The 20,530-nt window shown below is 38.0% G+C and overlaps 1 protein-coding gene across 1 annotated transcript in view; it reads right to left on the bottom strand.

Annotated features, from left to right (window-relative positions):
* ATXN10 (ataxin 10) overlaps window positions 1-20,530 on the bottom strand; it is a 143,899-nt gene that overhangs the window by 97,325 nt on the left and 26,044 nt on the right. The window contains exons 4-6 of the mRNA XM_069489523.1: window positions 16,112-16,208; window positions 13,592-13,750; window positions 7,546-7,626 (exon numbers count right to left, since the gene is read on the bottom strand). Of these exons, the coding sequence (XP_069345624.1) occupies window positions 7,546-7,626; window positions 13,592-13,750; window positions 16,112-16,208 (337 nt within the window). The remainder of the gene's footprint in view (window positions 1-7,545; window positions 7,627-13,591; window positions 13,751-16,111; window positions 16,209-20,530) is intronic.

Genomic DNA, 20,530 nt, shown 5'->3' with positions numbered 1-20,530 from the left:
CCAGGAGTTGGAGGCTGCAGTGAACTGTGATCATGCCACTGCACTCCAGCCTGAGCAACGTAGCAAGACCCTATCTCTAAAAAAAGAACTAGCACAAGAAAAAAACTTTAGAATTTACATAGCAATTTTATTCTTGTATACACCCATGCATGGTTATTACCTGTCCTTGCTAAGGGCAGGGACTGCTGTCTCACTGTTCACCATTATGCCCCAGGGGACCAGCAGCAGGTACTTCATGACTACAGTATTTGTTATACTGACTGATCCTCAAACATTTTTAAATCTAATAGCCCCTAACCCAATCAGATATTTTAATTCAGTAGGTTGGAACCACAGCCTGGGCACCTGTATGTCTTTTAAATTCCTCAGGTGGTAATGTGTGTTCTCAACTGAGAAACATCACAATGTGTCACCAAGGTTCTCTAGTGAAAGCCCCCACCTGTACCACAGAACACGACAAATGTTTTCAGGGACTTACTGTCTTCTTGGTTCTCCCAAAGATTCTAGATGCATAAGAAAGAAGTTTATTCATTACATATCCTTGTTGACAAAACCTCTAATCCTTTCAATGCTATTGATCTGCTAAAGTAAGACTCTGAACATAGAGTATACTTGCTAGTGCCCACAGGGAGTCAACAGGGACCCCAAGAGCTATTTCATCCCAGAACTGAGTGCTTCTGCCAAGACCCCCAGCCTGCTCCTCCCTGACACCCTCCATTTCAGCACTAAACTCAAAAGTACCTTTATCCAACCACTGAGGTCAGTCACCAAAGATCTCAGAGCTCCCAGGCTATGCCCCCACCCAGGACTCTAACTCCCACATAGCCCTGTGGGCGCTGAGGGACCCCACCTGGTGAGTCCCCTCCCAGCTTGACAAACTTCACCAGCTGGCGTGGTTTATATATCTTACTTCTTTGTTTGTATCACTCTCACCACTAGAACATATGCAGGAGGGGAGGAACTGTCATCTGATGTATTGAGTAGGCACTCAATAAATATCTGTTGAATGAACCAAAACCCTTTTGTTACCGGAACAAAGCCCAACCCTGATCATCCTGCTCAGGGCTCTCTCCCACTGCTCTCTTTTGAGTATCTTTTATTCCAATCCAACTGAAATTTTTTTTTTTTTTTTTTTTTGAGACAGAGTCTTGCTCTGTTGCCTGGGCTACAATGCCGTGGTGTCACCTTAGCTCACAGCAACCTCAAACTCCTGGGCTCAGACAAGCCTCCTTCCTCAGCCTCCCAAGTAGCTGGGACTACAGGCATACCACCACGCCCAGAAAATTTTTTCTATTTTTAGTTGCCCAGCTAATTTATGTTTTTTCTATTTTTTTTTTTTTAGTAGAGACGGGGTCTTGCTTTTGCTAAGACTGGTCTCAAACTCGTGAGCTCAAGCAATCCTCCCACCTCAGCCTCCCAGGGTGCCAGGATTACAGGTGTGAGCCACTGCACCCAGCCACCAACTGGAATTTTTGATGTTCCCCAACACATCCAAAGATTCCTTCATCTGTGCCTGTTTGCATCATTCTTACAATTAGAAAATACCCACACTCTCTTCTTAACATACACCTGGCAAAATCCATCTATCCTACAGGGTCATCAAATGCTACCTCTTCCATAAAGTCTTTTCTTACTACAAAGACCCTCTTCCCTCCCATCTCAAGTCCCTCAAGCACTGTACTTGTTCCCTTCCTGAGACATCTACCTAATGTGTCTCGTACCATAGTTAAGATGTGCTTATTTGACCTCTCTCTACCAGGGCTCTCTAGTGAAGTTCACAGGAAGGCTGTAAGGTCCTTGAGGGTCGGCACCGTGTCCAATTAACCTCGGCATCTCCCTGAAGAACACAGGAGAGTGCCTTGTTCATAGCACGCAGTGAGAAATTACTTTTGAAATGAAGCAAAGAAACTAAAACCACAGAGGGATAAAAGAGTTTGTAGCCTTTCCTTTTCCCCTGTGTAAAGCACCATGTCTGTCTGCACTTAGGCCCCATTTTCTTTAATTCTAAGTGGTCAAATATATAAAGAAGATTTGCTAGTATAATCAAATTGCTTCCATGTGTATATGTGCAATTCAGAGGACAAAAGAAACAAAAGGACAAATCTTGAGCCAGAATATTTCTAGTTGCCATTTTTTGAAAAAGTATGGTGCAGCCAGGAATCAGGCTGAGGCCACATTACCATGTGAAATAAGAATTACAAAGACCCCTCTCCAGTAAAATCTATCTCCTATGAAATTGAGGGATTAGGTCATCATTCATCTCCTCATTCACTTATTTTTTTTTTTTTTTTTTGAGACAGAGTCTCACTCTGTTGCCCAGGCTAGAGTGAGTGCCATGGCGTCAGCCTAGCTCACAGCAACCTCAAACTCCTGAGCTCAAGCGATCCTCCTGTCTCAGCCTCCCGAGTAGCTGGGACTACAGGCATGCACCACCATGCCCGGCTAATTTTTTTCTATATATATTTTTAGCTGTCCATATAATTTCTTTCTATTTTTAGTAGAGATGGGGTCTCGCTCTTGCTCAGGCTGGTCTCGAACTCCTGAGCTCAAACGATCCGCCCACCTCGGCCTCCCAGAGTGCTAGGATTACAGGCGTGAGCCACCGCGCCCGGCCCTCATTCACTTATTGAACTAACATTTACCGGCTGATCATGACATCCAAAACATGCCTGACATGATATCAATATTAGAGAAACATACTAACTGATGGACACTCAAGAAATAGACAACCATATGAAAAAGAATGATCATCTCTCTTCTTAAAGGTAATTGATTTGTATGTCCTCATATTGCATACTGCTGGGTACTGCAAAGTTTTTACACACACCACGAAGATCATGTTGCTGTAATGCACTTAGGCCGCAGGAGGCACTCTGCTGTAGTTACCGGCAAAGCTGGGAGCCCGACAACAGTCAGATAAATCCTAGCTCTGCCACCGACTAGCTGTGTGAGCCCAGCCAAGCAATGTACCCTCTCTTCCTCACTGTACGTATCTACAACGTAGGAACAATAGTGTGGATCTTCTAGGGTTGATCTGGTGATTGAGCTAATAAAGTGCTCAGAGAAGTCCTGGACTTACATAACAAGAGCTGTGTACAAGTTACTTAAAGAAAAAAATGTAAATGTTTTCACTGATAATGTATTCACAGTAAAAGTAATACCCTCAGCACAAAATGTACCATAAAGGTGGAGTTGGTTCTTAAAGTGACACTCTTTAGATTTAGAATATGGCCAATTAAATGTCAAATTTCTGACTTACCACATACTCACACATAAAATAAGCATTTTTGAAAAGAGCAAGGTCTTATCCTAGAATACCACCTTAACATCTCATTATGCCTATAAGGCCATAACTTAATATTTGGTGACATTTAGAGGTGGCAGACCCTCCCTACTTTCTATCCTGAAAATGGCCCCGCTGTGGCTCCTTGGAGTTCTGATCTTCTGCTTGCACTCGGGTGCAAGCAGAATGCACAGATAGAAGCATCTCTCCACTGCCCCTCAAAATAGTAGGGACTGTAAAATTGTCTTTGACGTACACAATTACTCCAAAATGACAACAGTACTATCATCTACATGACAAAATGATGCTACAAAAAAGCAGTATCGCTTTCTTACACTCTAGTGTATTGGGCAACTCTGATGTTCTCAGTATTTAATACATCATAGAAACTCAATGAATGTAAATTCAATTAAAAATTAAAGGATGACGCTCTACCGGAACAAATAATCCATCAACAGCATGCTTTAGTTCAATATTCTCAAAGATCTTTTAATCAATAAAAAAATTTATATCACACACCTTCAATATGTGATTTATAGATAACCTACTACTATCAAACTAGATAGTAAATACCAACAAAGTTTAATTACTTTCTGATTTTTTTTTAGGCAACAAATAAATAGAAGTAGATATTCTAACATTTTCTTACCATACCCAGCAGCTTGTCTCATACACCCCACTATGGAGACTGTTACTCTCGAGGACAACTGTAACATGATGCTGCTTACCACACAAAGGGCAGAGACTCATGAGAGTGACTGGGGACATTTCTTCGAGTCCTGCCCTTGCCCTGACAGCTCTCTACATAGGCACATTTCCAGGGTGTCAATGGTACAGAGATTTCCATACCACTATTTGATACCTTTTCCTCTGGAACACAAATGAAACAAGGAAGCAGAGCTAAATATGGCCAAGCTGATGGTTACAATCAAGAAGTAATGGCCTGAAATTAAAGAACAAAGCTGGAAGACTCCCATTTCCTGATTTCAAAACTTACTGAAAAGCTACAGTAATCAGAACTGTGGCACCGGCATAAACACAGGCGTATGGATCAATGCAAAAGAATAGAAAGCTCAGAAATAAACCCTCACATATATGGTCAAATGATTCTTACAAGGGTGCCAAGACCATTCAACTGGGAAAGGACAGTCTTTTCAAAAAATGACACTAGCAAAAATAGACATCTTCATGAAAGAAAATGAAGCTGAACTCTTATCTAACACCACATACAAAACTCAAAACGGACCAAAGATGTAAATGTAAGGCCTAAAACAATAAAAATAATAGAAGAAAACAGGACAAAAGCCTCAAAACATTGGATTTGGCAATGATTTCTTTGTTATGACACTAAAGGCACAGACAACAAAAGAAAAAACAGACAAATTAGACTTTATGAACATGTAAAGACTTCATGCATCAAAAGACAATATCAGCAGAGTTAAAAGAAAACTCATAGGAGAACATATTTGTAAACCATATATCTGATAAAGAATTGATATCCAGAATATACAGAGAACTCCTAAAACTCAACAACACTAAAATAAATAACCTGATTCAAAACTGGGCAGAGGACTTTGCTATGGTTTGAATGTTTGCTCCCTCTGAAACTCAGGTTGAAATTTAACTGCCATTGCAAAAGTATTAAGAGGTAGGGCCTTTAAGAAATGATTAGGTCATGGGTCTCCAACATGAATGGATTAATTCCATTATCTCAGGAGTGGGTTGTTATAAGGTTAGCCTGGCCCCTGCTTTCTCTTCTACTGCAAGTACCTCCTTGCTCTCTCACCTGCTATCACAGGATTACATAGCAGGAGGGCCCTCACCGGACGCAGGCACCATGCTCTGGGACTTTGCAGCCTCTAGAATTGTGAGAAATAAATTTATTTTCCTTATAAATTACCCAGTCTCAGGTATTCTGTTATTGTAGCAGAAAATGGACTAAGATACTGGCTGCACTATTTTATACTTCCACCAACAGTGCATATGGGTTACAATTTCTCCACATTCTTGTTAAAACTTGTTATTGTCTGTTCTTTGATAGTTGTCATCCTAAAGGGTGTGAGGTGATATCTAATTGTAGTTTGTTGTTTAATGGGTACAGAGTTTCAGATTTGTGAGATGAAAAAGTTCTTGAAACTAAATTTTGATTAGCTGCAAGACAATGTGAACACACGTAACACTAGTGAACTGTACACTTAAAAATGGTTACAATGGTATTTATTACATGTGTTTTACCATAATTTTTTTAAGAAGGCTATTGTCAAAGTCTAGTAAAAGATGCCATAAGGAATCCCAGCACTCTGGGAGGCCGGGGCAGAAGGATCGCTTGAGGTCAGGAGTTTGAGATCAGCCTGAGCAAGAACGAAACTCCATCTCTACAAAAAATAGAAAACTTAGCTGGGTGTGGTGGTGCACGCCTGTAGTCTCAGCTATCCCGGAGGCTGAGGCAGGAGGGTTACTTAAGCCTAGGAGTTCAAAGCTGCAGTGAGCTATGATGATGCCACTGAACTCCAGCCACAGTGACAGAGTCGAGACACTGTCTCAAAAAAAAAAAAAAAAAAAAGATGCCATAAAGGTAAACTAGGGCTGTGACAAAAGAGAGATGAATTCATAAGACACTGGGATTGTATGCCTGATAACGTTCACTGACCAGTAGGAACTGGTAAGTTGAGGGGGAGGAGCTGAAGGAAAACTTGAGATTTCCAACTCAGTCGATGATATTATATCCTTCAGTCTACTAGATGAACATTTTATTGAAGAGTAAGAAAATTAATTAATTCACTCATGCTTTCATTGAAAACCCTTTTTTTTTTTTCTTTTTCATTTTGAGTGCCTGCTGCATGCCAAGCACTGACTGGAAATGCGGAATGGAGAACAAAAAGGATGAAAGCCTTGCCCTCAGGGCACCGACAATATACTGGAAGCGTGCTACAGTAACAAGCAGGTGTGTGACACAATCCCATGTATGATGATACATGATATGATGAAACGACAGCACTTCTTTGGAAGAAACATAATGCAGAGGCGAGAGATGGAGGTGACAACTGAGCAGAACCTTACATGAGTAAGGAAGCACCTGCTACAGCTTTTTAATAAATAAAAATGGGAAATTTTTAATCTATCATCCCCATTTATAACAGTAATGTAATGGATCAGTTTAAAACAGATCATTTGGTAGGAATATAGCAAATATAAACTTGAATATTAAAATACAACTTAACTGTGCATTCTCCTTGTATTCAGGTGTTCCTTACTGTAAAGCAATTACTAATTTTTAGCACTGTTCATCTTCTTTTTGTAGGTCAAAAAAGTACAAATAATTCTTTTTCTGCAATGGAGGCATGCATATGGGGGGAGCCTTGAAATTGGATTTATAAACCTGGTATTTAAACTGACTAAAAGCATGAACTTTTCCTTTTTGTTAATGATGTTAAAGAAGAAAAATAAACTACTTAAAAGACTACAAAGAAGGGACACATAAAGCTCAACTGTTGAAACCTAAATATGTAGCACGAATTCCAAAACCATTGCAATTACAAAACTTGTGACTACAATCAAAAGATTAACATTTTTTTAAGTTTTTGATCATGAGATCTGTAATTTCTGAATAAATTTTGCTATTTTCCTAAGGCAAGATTTTTAATAAGGTTAGAAAAAATACATGCTATTGCAATGTGAAGTGTACTGCAAATTATTTTATTCAAACCTCTTATTTTACAGATCAAGAAACTGAATCCAAACAAGGTGAAAAGACCTGGCTATCACCACATAAAGAATTAGGTCTCAGTACTCCAAGGTCATTGCTCTTCCTACTATAATAACTGTGAGATAACAGACAGGTATCCATTTTCTTTTACTCTGAATTATCTATCAGAAAGCTACGAACCTAATAGAGTATATCCCAAATAATCACTGCAGTGATATGAACAAACAAGCACATTCAAATATACAACTGTAATATACAGTTGCATAAATTACTGTCATTAAAATCTAGGCACATGCATAACATTTTGTTCTTAATTTTCCTTAATATGCGTGTACTAAATAATGGCACCAACCTGGTTTCTGCAGCCCTACATAAATCACTGCCTGTTGTGGCCAAGCTGTAATGTTAACCAAACAATTTAAAACCATTACCGACACAGAAACATGTATTTAGAGATCCTGTGCCAACTAAGAAACCACACAGTGTTTCAGTCATGTGCACGGGATGCTCTCTATGGAATGCTAAATACTCCAAACCACACTGGCTTGGGGGTTACCTTTCTTGATTGCTCAGCTTGGCATACATGACTTGTACCAACTCCGGGTTTTTCAGAAAATGGTCTGTAATAATCAAGAACCTAAGAAGAAAAAGGGGGAAAGTCTCATTACTAGAAACATTAAAACAGACAAGACTTTATCTACTTTATAGGCATATGTTATACACAAAAGCATTTCATTTTAGTGAAATTTTGATTTGTTGTAATCTTAAATGTTAAGAGGTTCATATACTACCTTTCTTTTAAACATAGCTAAAAGAAAAAACTCAAAATATTTTTCTCCCATTTTACTTATGAAAAATTTATTAAAATAATTTAAACTGATTCAACAGGAAGAAAAGGCCTACTATAGCTTTTACCTAAGGTGAGAAAGGAAAATTCTTCACTATAGTCTCATACTTTCATTTAAACATATGCCAAGAACACAGGGATGAATACTAGCTTGATTATCTGCTCTTTAAGGTTCTCAAGTTACCAAGAAAACACCCTCGTTGTCAAGTAATGCGTTCATCTAAACTCAGAGATAGACTTGTGTAAACCCTGAGGCAAAGATTATAGGCATATTTCTTCAAAGTACCACTGTGACAACTAAAAAGATTGAATAGTATTATTAATTAATTCTGAATCATATCTACCAGAGGGCTTCTGAGGGAAAGTTTTAAGAACTATGGAATATATTGTTTATGACCAGGTTATAGTATTAAGAGTTGACTATAAGCATTAAATATATTGACACAGTTTATTTAATCATTTGTTAATGAAATAATACAATAAAAGTATATCTTTCGATGTGATAACCAAATGAAGCATGTTAACTACCATAACACATTGCCACTTCACATAAAAGCAAAATCTAAATACATATTCTATTTCTTCTACAACATTTAAAATTGAAGATCAACACTTTGACGTAAAATATTTCTAATTATAATAGATAATATTCAAAATTCTCAAACAACATTCATATCAACGTAGGCAGGTCATCAAGCTGCAATAATAGAAATGCACACATTTCAAGCTGGGTATACGAACAAAATTGAGATCCTAAAGATACTTGGAATAACTCAGCTACTTGGAACTCAGAACACTTTCTTATAAGAACATTCATTCAAAAATACAATATCTCAAGTTACAAGCCATACTTCTAAAGATATTCTCCAAACAGTAAAGACCTATACATAGACAGACAGTTACAGAGGAACATGTTAGGGGCAACAGACACACACCACGGATCATAGAAACAACTGGATTTAATCAGCAGGTTGTGGGGAGAGTAGAGAGGGAACAATGGACAGGGGGCAAGAAAATGAAAGAGGTTATAGGAGATGTTTTGTAAACACATCAGATAAACACATATTTATTTTATAAAAATAAAAACTAGAAATGTAATACTTTCCTAAGTCTTGTATTTCACATGCATAAAGGCTGAATTCGCACCATGTGTGCACAGGGGGTAACAGGCTTCCCAGAGGAGATCTGGTTTTTCTGTCACTACTTTCTGCCTCTGGTGTTAGAGCTGACACACCCCAGTCAATGTCAGGGGCAGAATTCCCCAGTTTAATCTTCAAATTCTTCATTTAAATGTGATTACAGAAAAGATAATGTTCATAAATCACATTGTTGATGCCAAAGCAATGACCATATTTTTACATTTTCCACACTGGCTAAAAACATAAAATGCATGAAAGTTTCTCTTCTCATCTCTTTCTCTCCATTCTCACTTATCACTGATTTTAAAGCATGTGAACAGTGTTTGCATTATATTGATACACCAAATAAAAGGTGGTAAAAGCCATCTACGTATGCATCCAGGAGCACATGTAAACAGACGATGAAAGATGAACACTTACATGGGTAAACAGAGATACTCCTCAAGTCAAGGATTCAGAGAAATTTTTTTAAATTGAAAGCCATCTATACAGGTACACAAAGCAAAGCTATACACATAACATGAGTAAATTAGAACTCATTGACTGCAAAAATCTAGAAAACTGATTATACAAAGTATTCGATTTAAATGTGCTCTAGAAAATAAACACGACTCTCCTGCTTTGTCTGGGAAAATCTAACCCATAGTTGCTTAACATGGCAATTTGGACAAAGCTTACAAAGCTGCCATAGAAAATAACCTTCTTTCTCCTGTTTAACAGTTAAATGACATTTTCAATGGCTTAAATGTAGCATTACAAAAATAGATACTAAAATATCAGTCTGCTGAGCCAATGGCAATGCTTCCTCTAACTAGAAAAGAGTTATAATCAGAAAAAAAAATAGGATTTCCTGAATGCCACATGTGCAAAGCACTGGGAGAATGCCATTAGACACATGTGCATCTTAGCCACCCTTCCTTCAATGCCATACTTTCAGAGAGGTGGTAGTTGTACAGGTTAAGAGCACAAATTTTGATCTCTGAAAAAGCTGGGCTTGAGCCTCAGCCTCAATCCCTGGAAACCACTACTCTGTTTGCCATTTCCATTATTTTGTCATTTTAAGAATGTTACATAAATGGAATAATACATTATTTAACCTTTTGGGATTGGTTTTTTACTCAGCATAATTACTATGAGATTCTCCCAAGTACGGCTGACACCAATAGTCTGTTCCCTTTTTTTGCCGGGTAGCATTCCAATTTGGGTTCTATTTTAAGAAATTGGGCTTTCGGGTGGACATGTAACATTTTATAATGTTCATGTTTTGAAAAAGGAAACATACCTTAAGTCACATTTTGGCACAGAATGTCTGATTTTCAAGAATAGATTACTGATGTTAAGGGAAGAAGCCTGTCTGTGTAGAGGTCTAGAGAACAGTGATATGGACCCTCTGCGGGGGTCTCTCTCCAAAGGCACTGAGAACCAGACAAGCCTGAGGTGACTGAAGTCCTACGATGCCACCAATCCCTGGACTCATTCAACAAATGCTACCTACTAAGGACTGTTCTATGGAGGAGGGTGGCAAACTTTCCCATAAAGGACCAGACAATAAATATTTTAGGATTTGCAGGCCAAAGGGTCTCTGTCACTACTCAGCTCTGCCATTGAGGCATGAAAGCAGCCACAGACAATGCATAAATAAATAAGCTTGGCTGTGTTCCAATAAAACTTTATAAAAACAGACCAGGTACAGTGGCTCACACCTATAATCCCAGCACTCTGGGAGGCTAAGGCAGGAGGATCACTTCAGCTCAGGAGTTCGACAACAGCCTGAGCCAGAGCGAGATCCCGTCTCTACTAAAAATAGAAAAATTAGCCAGGCATCGTAGCACCTGCCTGTAGTCCCAGCTACTCAGGAGGCTGAGACAGGAGGATCGCTTTAGCCCAAAGGGGCTAAAGGTTGTAGTGAACTATGATGATACCACTGCACTCTAACTGGGACAACAGAGCAAGACTCTGTCTCCAAAAAAAAAAAATGAAAAAAAATTTTTTAAATGCTCTAAAGAGCTAAGAAAGCGGAATGCACAGCTGTTGTGAGTGAACAGAAAGGGGGCAACAGATTCAGACTGCAAGAGGAAGGAAAATTATGTTTATCTTCCTAATATCTTCATACATAAGCTGATAATAAAATATATATACATAAAGCAAGAAACAACCTTACAGAAAAGAGGATATTAGTCTGGGAAGGAAACTTTGTCATGCAAAATAAATCAACTAGGTAACTCAGATACGAACAAAAAATAAGGCTTTACTCCCAGCTATAACCTCATTTTTGTAGTGAAATTGGGTAGAAGTTTAAGAGATCAATAAAAGTTTATGCCAAAAGAGGCCAAACCTGAAAGAGTTCATGCCTCACTTTTGTAGACCTCCCCCTGAAAATTTATAAGTTTTATAATATGTAACACAGTAAAAAAAAAAGAGAGAGAGAGAGAGAGGCCTTCAAGTTCAGCATCACTTACAATCCTGTCTCTGCTATATACTACTTGTGTGACCTTGGTCAGACTGGTGTACCCTGTTTAACTCTCATCTGAACGTGGTGGCAAAATACAATTTACGGGACATAAAAATGAGACTATACACATAAAGCACCCATCACATCAGGGTAGTCCTACCTTTTCCTCTACTGTATAATTCTGCACTGACTGACCTAACTGACCAGTGCACATTTACTGCACTTTCAGATTTAGATGAACTCAAAATAGAACTCTTGGATTCATCTAGGGTTATCTAAGAGCATGAAAACATCTTTCACACCTACAAACAAGAAACAAACATTTTTAGAAAGACATTTTCCCAATAACTCAAACCAAGCAGTGCCAAAGACTCTCGCCTACACTTTCCTGTGTCTCTAGTATATTCAAACAAAAGGACCCAAAGTTATTGGAATCTTACATTTGTCCTTTTCTAAGAAAAAAGCAGATGAAGAAAAGATAATATACCCATGAATTCTAAGACCTTGTTTGTTTTGTACTCTTTGTCAGCTATTTCATGATACAGGGGAGAGAAAGGGCAGAAAGTGGTTTTTCTCCAATTTCCAGGGATGGGAAAGAGTGGACTGAAAAAAACCGAATGGAGCCTCAGGAACCTGTGGGACAACAACCAAAGACTCACGTCTGACCTTCTGAGTAGACTGAGTAGAAGGGAACTGTTCCACCACAGTGCCCTGGTCATCCTGCATGTATCCACGCAGGACACAGCTTGAACAGCAGCGAACGTGAGTCTTGGCTACACACCTTGTGACGTTCCTGGAACCCAAGCGGATGGGAGGGTTGTCTCCTTCTGGTCCTTCTATCTCCTAAGGGAGGCTGTCCTGACACTGGTTCAGATGAAGTACTGTGCTAATGAGGTATGGAGCTTTCTGCCCCGCCCTCCTCAGAATATAAAACCACTCCAAGCAGTCAAGAAGTAGCTCCTCAGCAACAAGGTACCCCACGGTTCACACTCCAATCATCCTGCCCTTGTGGTGTGTGGGCCAAGGGACATGAGGAGCTGGGCCCTTTGGCTTTTTCTCTTCTCTGTCCACGTAAGTAACAAACTGTCTAAACCTAAAAGTGGTTTGTTATACCTTGTATCTTTACAGGTCACATCACTCAGGCTTCAGCTGTGATGTGCCTTGCACTGTGCGCACCTGACATGGAATCCCAGAGGAGCAGAGAAAGAGTGTGGGCTTGAAAAAGTATTCAAACAAGTAACAGCTAAAGACTTCCGAAGTTTGGCAAAAGATATAAACCTACAGATGCAAGAAGCTGAAGGAAATCCAAAAAGGCTAAACCCAAAGAAATCTATGCCAAGATATCATAATTAACTTCTGAAAAGGCAAAGAAAAACCTTACAAGCAACCAGAGACAAATGATGTAGAAGGGCAACAATCTGAATGGCAGCGAACAGGTGCCCACAAAACACACACCAACCTCAGCTCTCACGAGCCACCTACCACAGCCTCAACGGTACGACCTACACCACAAAGGTCCTGGGCATTTCAAGCTATGTTTTTCACATACCAAGAACGTCCTTGCCCCTCCTCACCACCTTAAAAAATTCTCTTTCTCGGCCGGGCGCGGTGGCTCACGCCTGTAATCCTAGCACTCTGGGAGGCCGAGGTGGGCGGATCGTTTGAGCTCAGGAGTTCAAGACCAGCCTGAGCAAGAGCGAGACCCCATCTCTATTAAAAAAAAAAAAATAGAAAGAAATTATATAGACAGCTAAAAATATATATAGAAAAAATTAGCCGGGCATGGTGGTGCATGCCTGTAGTCCCAACTACTCGGGAGGCTGAGACAGGAGGATCCCTTGAGCTCAGGAGTTTGAGGTTGCTGTGAGCTAGGCTGACGCCACGGCACTCACTCTAGCCTGGGCAACAAAGTGAGACTCTGTCTCAAAAAAAAAAAAAAAAAAAAAAAAAAATTCTCTTTCTCCTTAAAGGCCCAACTCAAACCTCACCTCATCTTTTACAAGTTCTCCAGGTTCCGCGCAAAACCTTTTCCAATTTGTCAACATATGTTAAATTCTAACTTATTGTTTAATTATCATAATTTGAATTTTTACTTAAAACTTCTACAAGGAAAGTCATCTGTCAGGACGTCCTTAAGCAATCAAATTTCTAACAAGATACTTACGGCCACTCTGATTCAGGATGCTTTTGGTAAGCATCTATGACATCAATTGCAATATTGAGGTTTTCTTCCAGTTCTTTAATTCTTTCAGGATTAAGAGATGTAAACAAAATCATTGAAGAGTAGGCAACAATTTTTTTGTCTGGATGATTTAAGCAAGACCTTCCAAATAAAGAAATGAGATTGTTAGCCCAATTTAGCAACATGACAAAATATGATTGTAATACATAAATACAATAATCCCATGTGCAAATTCAGTACACAATGATATTTTTAAGGATTTGATGAAGAATCATAACACTTTGAAACAAGTTCATTATTTACTGTAAAAACAGCAAATATAAAATTAGTTATACGTATCTAATGTTAAAGTTGCAGTTGACTTATGATCCAAAAGCAAAAAGCAAATAACACTTGATTAGAGAAAAAGATAAACATGATTGTATCTATAAAGCATGAAAATGTTCATCCTTATAAGAAAGAAAAATCAACAGGCAAAAAATGACAATTCAATGACTATAGGCACTGCCTTAACAGTCATTAGGGACAGGATGTCTACAGGACAGACATTAACAGAATTTGGAGCTGAGAGCCTCAGTATAACTCCTGGCTTATCTACCTATCACCTAGGTGACCTTAGGAAGGTCACTAATTTATCCATTGTCAATAATATCATGGGTACGCACTATGACAGGTTTTTTTCATTTAAACTTCATAGTAATTTTCTGAAAGAGGTATAATCCATCATCTATTATAGATAAATAATCCATTAACTTCACTTGCCTAACAGCACAAAGTCATACTTGACAAAACTGGACTTCAAATTTGGTTATATCTGTTTCATAAACACATAAAGAGTGAAGTCACATAACCTCTTTCAATACGTTTTCTGATATAAAAAATGAAATACAGTAACAAAACCTTCTTTAACTATCTCACAGGGCTTTTGTAAGGCTCAAATGAGATAATATAAAGTCACAATGGTAAGCCTGTTGAGACTTCTTTGACTGTCTACACTTGGGCCTTTCCTCTGTTTTTCTACTATACCCTAGATTTACCCTAATTATTAAAATGTACTTGCCTGTTCCTTTATTTCCCCTACTAAAGCATAAAATCTTTAGGAATAATGACCGTATCTAAGTTACCACATATTCCAATCATCTGGCTCAAAACTTGATAGATAATAAATGCCCAAAATGTTTTAAAGACATAAATTCTCAAAAATAAGTAATGTCTATTTCTATCATTTGAATCTCATAATTCTTTTCTTCTACCTAAGCTCAATTATCACTATTCACAAGGATATATAAGGATATATACCTTCAACTCCAATTGTTTGTAGGAATTTGAGAGACAGACTCAGTGAGCCAGAAGTGAATTAGAATTCATTTGCTATTAGCATCATACTTTACAGATGAGCCCAGAAAACCTATATAACCAGGGAAGGCAGTATAGAATTTAGGCAGTATGGTACTTAACATCGAGTACAGGCTTTAGATCTGTACAGCAGCACTGGGTTTACATTCCAGCTATGCTATTGACCAGTGATAAGCTTCAGGTTCCTCATCTGTCCAAATGGGGACAGTACGACTTACCCTGCAGGGCTTTTGTAAGAACAGGGATAACACACAGAAAATGCCCAACTGAGGGTAGCTCAGCTGCTACCTTTGATGCTTATATTGTTGGAACCACTGGAGTCACCTCATTCACCGGCGCCAAAGCCTAGATTAGAAGCCAGACCACCTGCTGCCAGACAGTGCCTTTCCTACTACCTATCCTGCCTCCTTAGCTGCTCACCTTCTACCTCCACGCTCAGTTTCTTATGAGCTAACAGAACTGGTTTAAAAAAAGTAGATCACCAAGAAAACTACCAGCATCCAATCCAGAAAAACAGACTGGTTATCCGCCTCTTACACTCATAAACCAACTGGTTATCCACTTCGTACATGATAAAGGGATTGGTTATTCACACCTCACATTGATAAATGAATTGGTTATCTACTTTTTACACTGATAAACCAGCTGGTTATCCACTTCTGACAATTCTCCATATCTACCAAAACATGTGGCATTGTGCTGACAATATAAGAAGTATTCAGCAAATAAATAAAGGATTAACTCATTGCCCATACTTTGATGATTTATTTTTTTCTCATAAATTTCCACATCCATAACAATGTTACCTACTTTAACCATGACTTTTATTTTCTTAAAAGTAAACTGACATACAATCCAAGGTACAAATCTTAAGTGTACATATAGCTCAATGAATATTAAATGTGTACATACCCATTGGTACCGCAACGCAGATCAAGCTACAGAACACGTCCAGAACCCAGGACCCAGGAGTTTTCCTCGTGTCCTCTCCCAGGCAGTACCTACTCAACACCACCCACCAAGAACTACCACTGTCCTGGACTCTGTATCCATAGGTCAGTTGTTCCTGCTTTTGAACTTCATATAAATGGAACGATATAACCACATCTTCTCAGAGGTTAGAAAAATTCTTATCAATATACTCACAGAAAGAGTTCTGGGAAAGCATGTAACCAGACAATAGACTGGGAATCTTCATTCCGTGAAGCAATGTTGCCTAAAAACTGCAGTCCACAACGAAAAGCTGAGGATATATAAAAGTAAGAAATATATAGATGATTAAACACAATGAATAAATAAATATATCTTAATAAGAAATATACCCCATGTTATTAAATAGGAATTTTCTGGTTTCTTCTTTTAAATATAAAGGTCTCTCTCTCTCTCCATAAATCTTTGGGAATAACATTAATATGCCTTATCAAAACAATATACTCTACACAAAATTAATTAACAACTTAAAAAAGATTATAAATGTAAACACAAATATAATTACATTAAATATCACTGGAATATGAGCTCTAATTAAAAGACACTTAGAATGAATTTTTAAAAACCTAACTACATGCTATTTAAAACAGACATACCTAAAACATAAGGTTATTTCTATAATGAAATATGAAATCATGGAAGTTAAAGAATGGTAAAAAGATATACCAGGCAAATACCAAAAAAAAAGGAAGTCGCAGACCACTTAAAATCAGACACAATAAACCTTAACACATAAAACATTAGTAGAAATCTGATTTTAAAAGTCATTACAGAATGATTTAATTCATCAGAAAGCTATAACAATTAAATGGAATATACCTAATAACATGGCCTCAAATATGTATGTAAGAAAAACTGATAACAGTATAGAGGAGAGGCAGGCGCAGTGGCTCATGCCTATAATCCTGGCACTCTGGGAGACTGAGGCGGGAGGATCACTTGAGCTCAAGAGTTTAAGACCAGCCTGAGCAAGAGTGAGATGCCGTCTCTATAAAAAATAGAAAAATTAGCCAGGCCTGGTGGCATGCACCTGTAGTCCCAGCTACTCAGGAGGCTGAGGCAGGAGGATCAGTTGAGCCCAGGAGTTTGAGGTTGCAGTGAGCTACGATGATGCCACTGCACTCTAACCCGGGCAACAGAGCGAGACTGTGTCTCCAAAAAAAACAGTATAGAGGAAAGAGAACAACCTACAACTAAATAGGGTAATTAAAATATACTTTTCTCGAAATAAACAAAATACACCTTTCTCAGTAACTTACAGAACAGACAAAAATATCCATATATTTAAAGAATTAAGTAAGATTTAATAACTTAGTTTACATATTTAAAATAGATCACCAAAGAAAACTGCAGAATATTAGCCAGTAATAAGGTAATAATAAAAGTGACAACTAACAGTTGCTGAGGTATATTACATGCTAGATACTGTGTTCTAACTGTGTTAATTCATCTAATCCCCATGACAACCTTAAGAGGCAGGTATTACTATTATCTCTATTTCACAATGACTAAACCAAAGCTCAGAAAGGTTAGATATTTCCCAAGGTTGCAAAGCCTGTAGGTGGTAGAATAGGACTGGCAAAAACAAGAGATGGCAGTTGCCCCAGGACAGGGGTCAAGGCTAATCAAGGGAGGTAAAAAGCAACAGGAGAGTTTGAGTTGAAATGGACACTTTTGCCCCAGATTAAAGAAATTCCCACCAGGAAGCAATCAGAGAGACATTTTCAGGGGCAAACAGTCTACTGAAGTCCCTTAAACTTCCCAGGTCTCTGCTTTCCAGGAAGAGAAGGGCTACCCCAAGGATGTGGCCCCAGAGCCCCTAGCCTCCGTCCTTGCAGTTTCCTAGGATCTGAGCATTCCCTTCAAATCCTGTTGCCAGGTCAGGCTGCTCACTCCGACATCTTGGAGGCAGAGTAGTTATAAGGATTAAAAAGGATAAGGCATGTGATGCGCCCGCGCTATTCACTTATTCATAGCAGCTCAACAACCGGTCGTTCAGAGTTGCAAAATCGTGGCCAAAAATCAAAGCACTGAAACCTTAAAAGTATCCCAAGAAAATAAAGAGCCAAGAACCTCAAAATTGAATTAAGTTAATATTATAATCTAAAATAAGGAAGCCAGATACAAAACTGCAAGTACACATTCATATTCATTCTTTGTCAAAAAATGACAACAACAACAAAAGTCAATGTTTGTCTTAGGCATCCTGTATATACAGTGATGATTATCTTTCTTCCTTCTATTCTTCTGAGTTTATAAAAATTAGTCTGTAATGAACTTACATTAAATGTTTATAATACAAAAATACTAATCTTTTTTTCCAGGTAAGTCATAATTTAAAAAGACATTTAAATCTTTACTGAATAGTTTACAATACTAATACTCAAATCCGTGTAAATTAAATTTTACGTGTAAAAAAATCCAATGGCAGAAGTTGGTCTGGAAACCAACTTACCCAACAATTTATCAGGCAACTAAAAATTAGTGCTCTGAAACAGAACACAATTGTGGAAAGGAAAAGGTTAAAAGATGTCCTAGACACCGGAAACGAAAACTCCAGACAAGGACAAATGACAATTTACTTTTACCAAACAGCTTATCAACTGATCTTTATGTAAATATTGCAAATGTTACAAAGCCCCTCAAAAATCCCAACACTATTTTTACAAATTAGGAAAGAATAAAGGCCAAAAACAACACCAATAATGCAATTAAAATAACTCATGCTTATGTTTACATAAAATTTGAAGAGCATAATATATTCGTCACACCACTGTAATTATTCCCTGAAAATAATACTCTAAATATTATTTTGACAATGTAATTACAGTTCTTACCTCAAGAGTGGTAACAAAACACTGGCACAGATACCCTATTAAAAATCTACCTAGAATAAGATTCTCACAGAGAAAGAGTCAAAAGATAGTACAGGCACTTTATTAGGAACCAGAATACTTCTTAAAAGATTATTTGTATTAAGTTTGAATTAACACACTATAAAAAAAATTTTTTTTAAGTTTCACTGTTGAATCCAAATTTCATTGTTGAATTCCAAATAAAATTCAGTAATTTCACTAGCTGCCTTTTTGAAGAAGGTGATGAGAAAGATGACTTAACTTCCATTTTCCTACCCTTGCCTCAATAATATCTTTCCAACTCTGTCACTAAACACGAGTCATCTACTTAAAACTGACACAATTGAAAAGGAAGACCTATTAAACAGAGAGATGTTCCATCTTCATAGACTAGAAGACTCAATATTGCTAAGATGGCAATTCTCCCCAAATTGATCTATGGATCCAACATAATCCCTAGTATCTATAACATATAAATGACTCTTAAAACTCAACAACAAAAAGACAAACAGCCCAATTTAAAACTGGGCAAAGGATTCGAATAGACATTTCTCAAAGAAGATGTACACATGGCCAGTAAGCGCGTCATCATTCAGGAAATGCAAATCAAAACCACAATGAAGGACCACCATTTCACACCCACCAGGATGACTATAATCCAAAAAAGAAAATGTCAGCACGGATGCGGAGAAACTGGAACATTCATACGCTGTTGATGAAAAAGTAAAATGGTTCAGCTGTTACAGAAGTTTGGACGTTCCTCACATGTTAAGTACAGAGTTATTGTATGACCCAGCGATTCCATTCCTAGGCACATACCCAAAAGAATAGAAAACAGGTATTCAAACAAATACATGTACCCACGTGTTCACAGCAGCGTTATTCTTAATAGCCAAAAGGTGGAAACAATCCAAATGTCCATCAATTGATGAATGGATAAACAAACTATGACATACCCATACAGTGGAATAATTCAGCCACAAAAAGGAAAATGCTACAATGTAGATGAACCTCAAAAACATTATGCTAAGTGAAAGCAGCCAGACACTGAAGGTCACATAGTTCTATGATTCCATTGATATGAAATATCCAGAGTAGGTAAATCCATACAGACAAAACACAAAATACTGGTTGCCAGGTGGTACAGGGAGGGGGAAATAGCAACTGCTTAACGAGAACAGGGTATTCTTGTGGAGTGATGAAAATATTTTTAATTAGGTAGAGGTCATGGTTCACAATACCGTGAACGTGCTAAATGCCACTCAATTGTTTGCTTTAAAATGCTTCACTTTATGTGAATCTCATATCAATAAAAACTTAAGTAAATTGATACAACTGCAATTATCTAAATTGTGAACTCAGCACGGCTAACATAAAGTAAGCCTATAAGGACCTACTCTCTCTGACTAGTGGCTGTCTGTGAGTAGCCAAGCCACCAAACGACCAGTTCACACTTCAGTGACAAATTGGTCATAAAAGCAACTTCAGATATCTGCTCCTATAAATTTTCCCTTAGGTCACCTACCTGCTTCTGTGAAAATTAATACCGAGAAGAAAGGATAAAATAATCTTTCATCACATATTACAAAAACTAAGTAATTCTTCTTAGTAAATCTGGAATAGAGCAGAAAAAAAAATGGATAACAGACTAAGGGAACATGGAGTCAGGGAAGATATCTTAAGACTGAAATAGGAGACTGTATCTATGCAGATGAAAATG

Source organism: Eulemur rufifrons, chromosome 16 (genome assembly GCF_041146395.1).
Source record: "Eulemur rufifrons isolate Redbay chromosome 16, OSU_ERuf_1, whole genome shotgun sequence".
Classification (NCBI taxonomy): Eukaryota; Metazoa; Chordata; class Mammalia; order Primates; family Lemuridae; genus Eulemur; species Eulemur rufifrons.
Note: the sequence above shows the minus strand (reverse complement) of the source record. Positions and strands in the feature narration are given on the sequence as shown.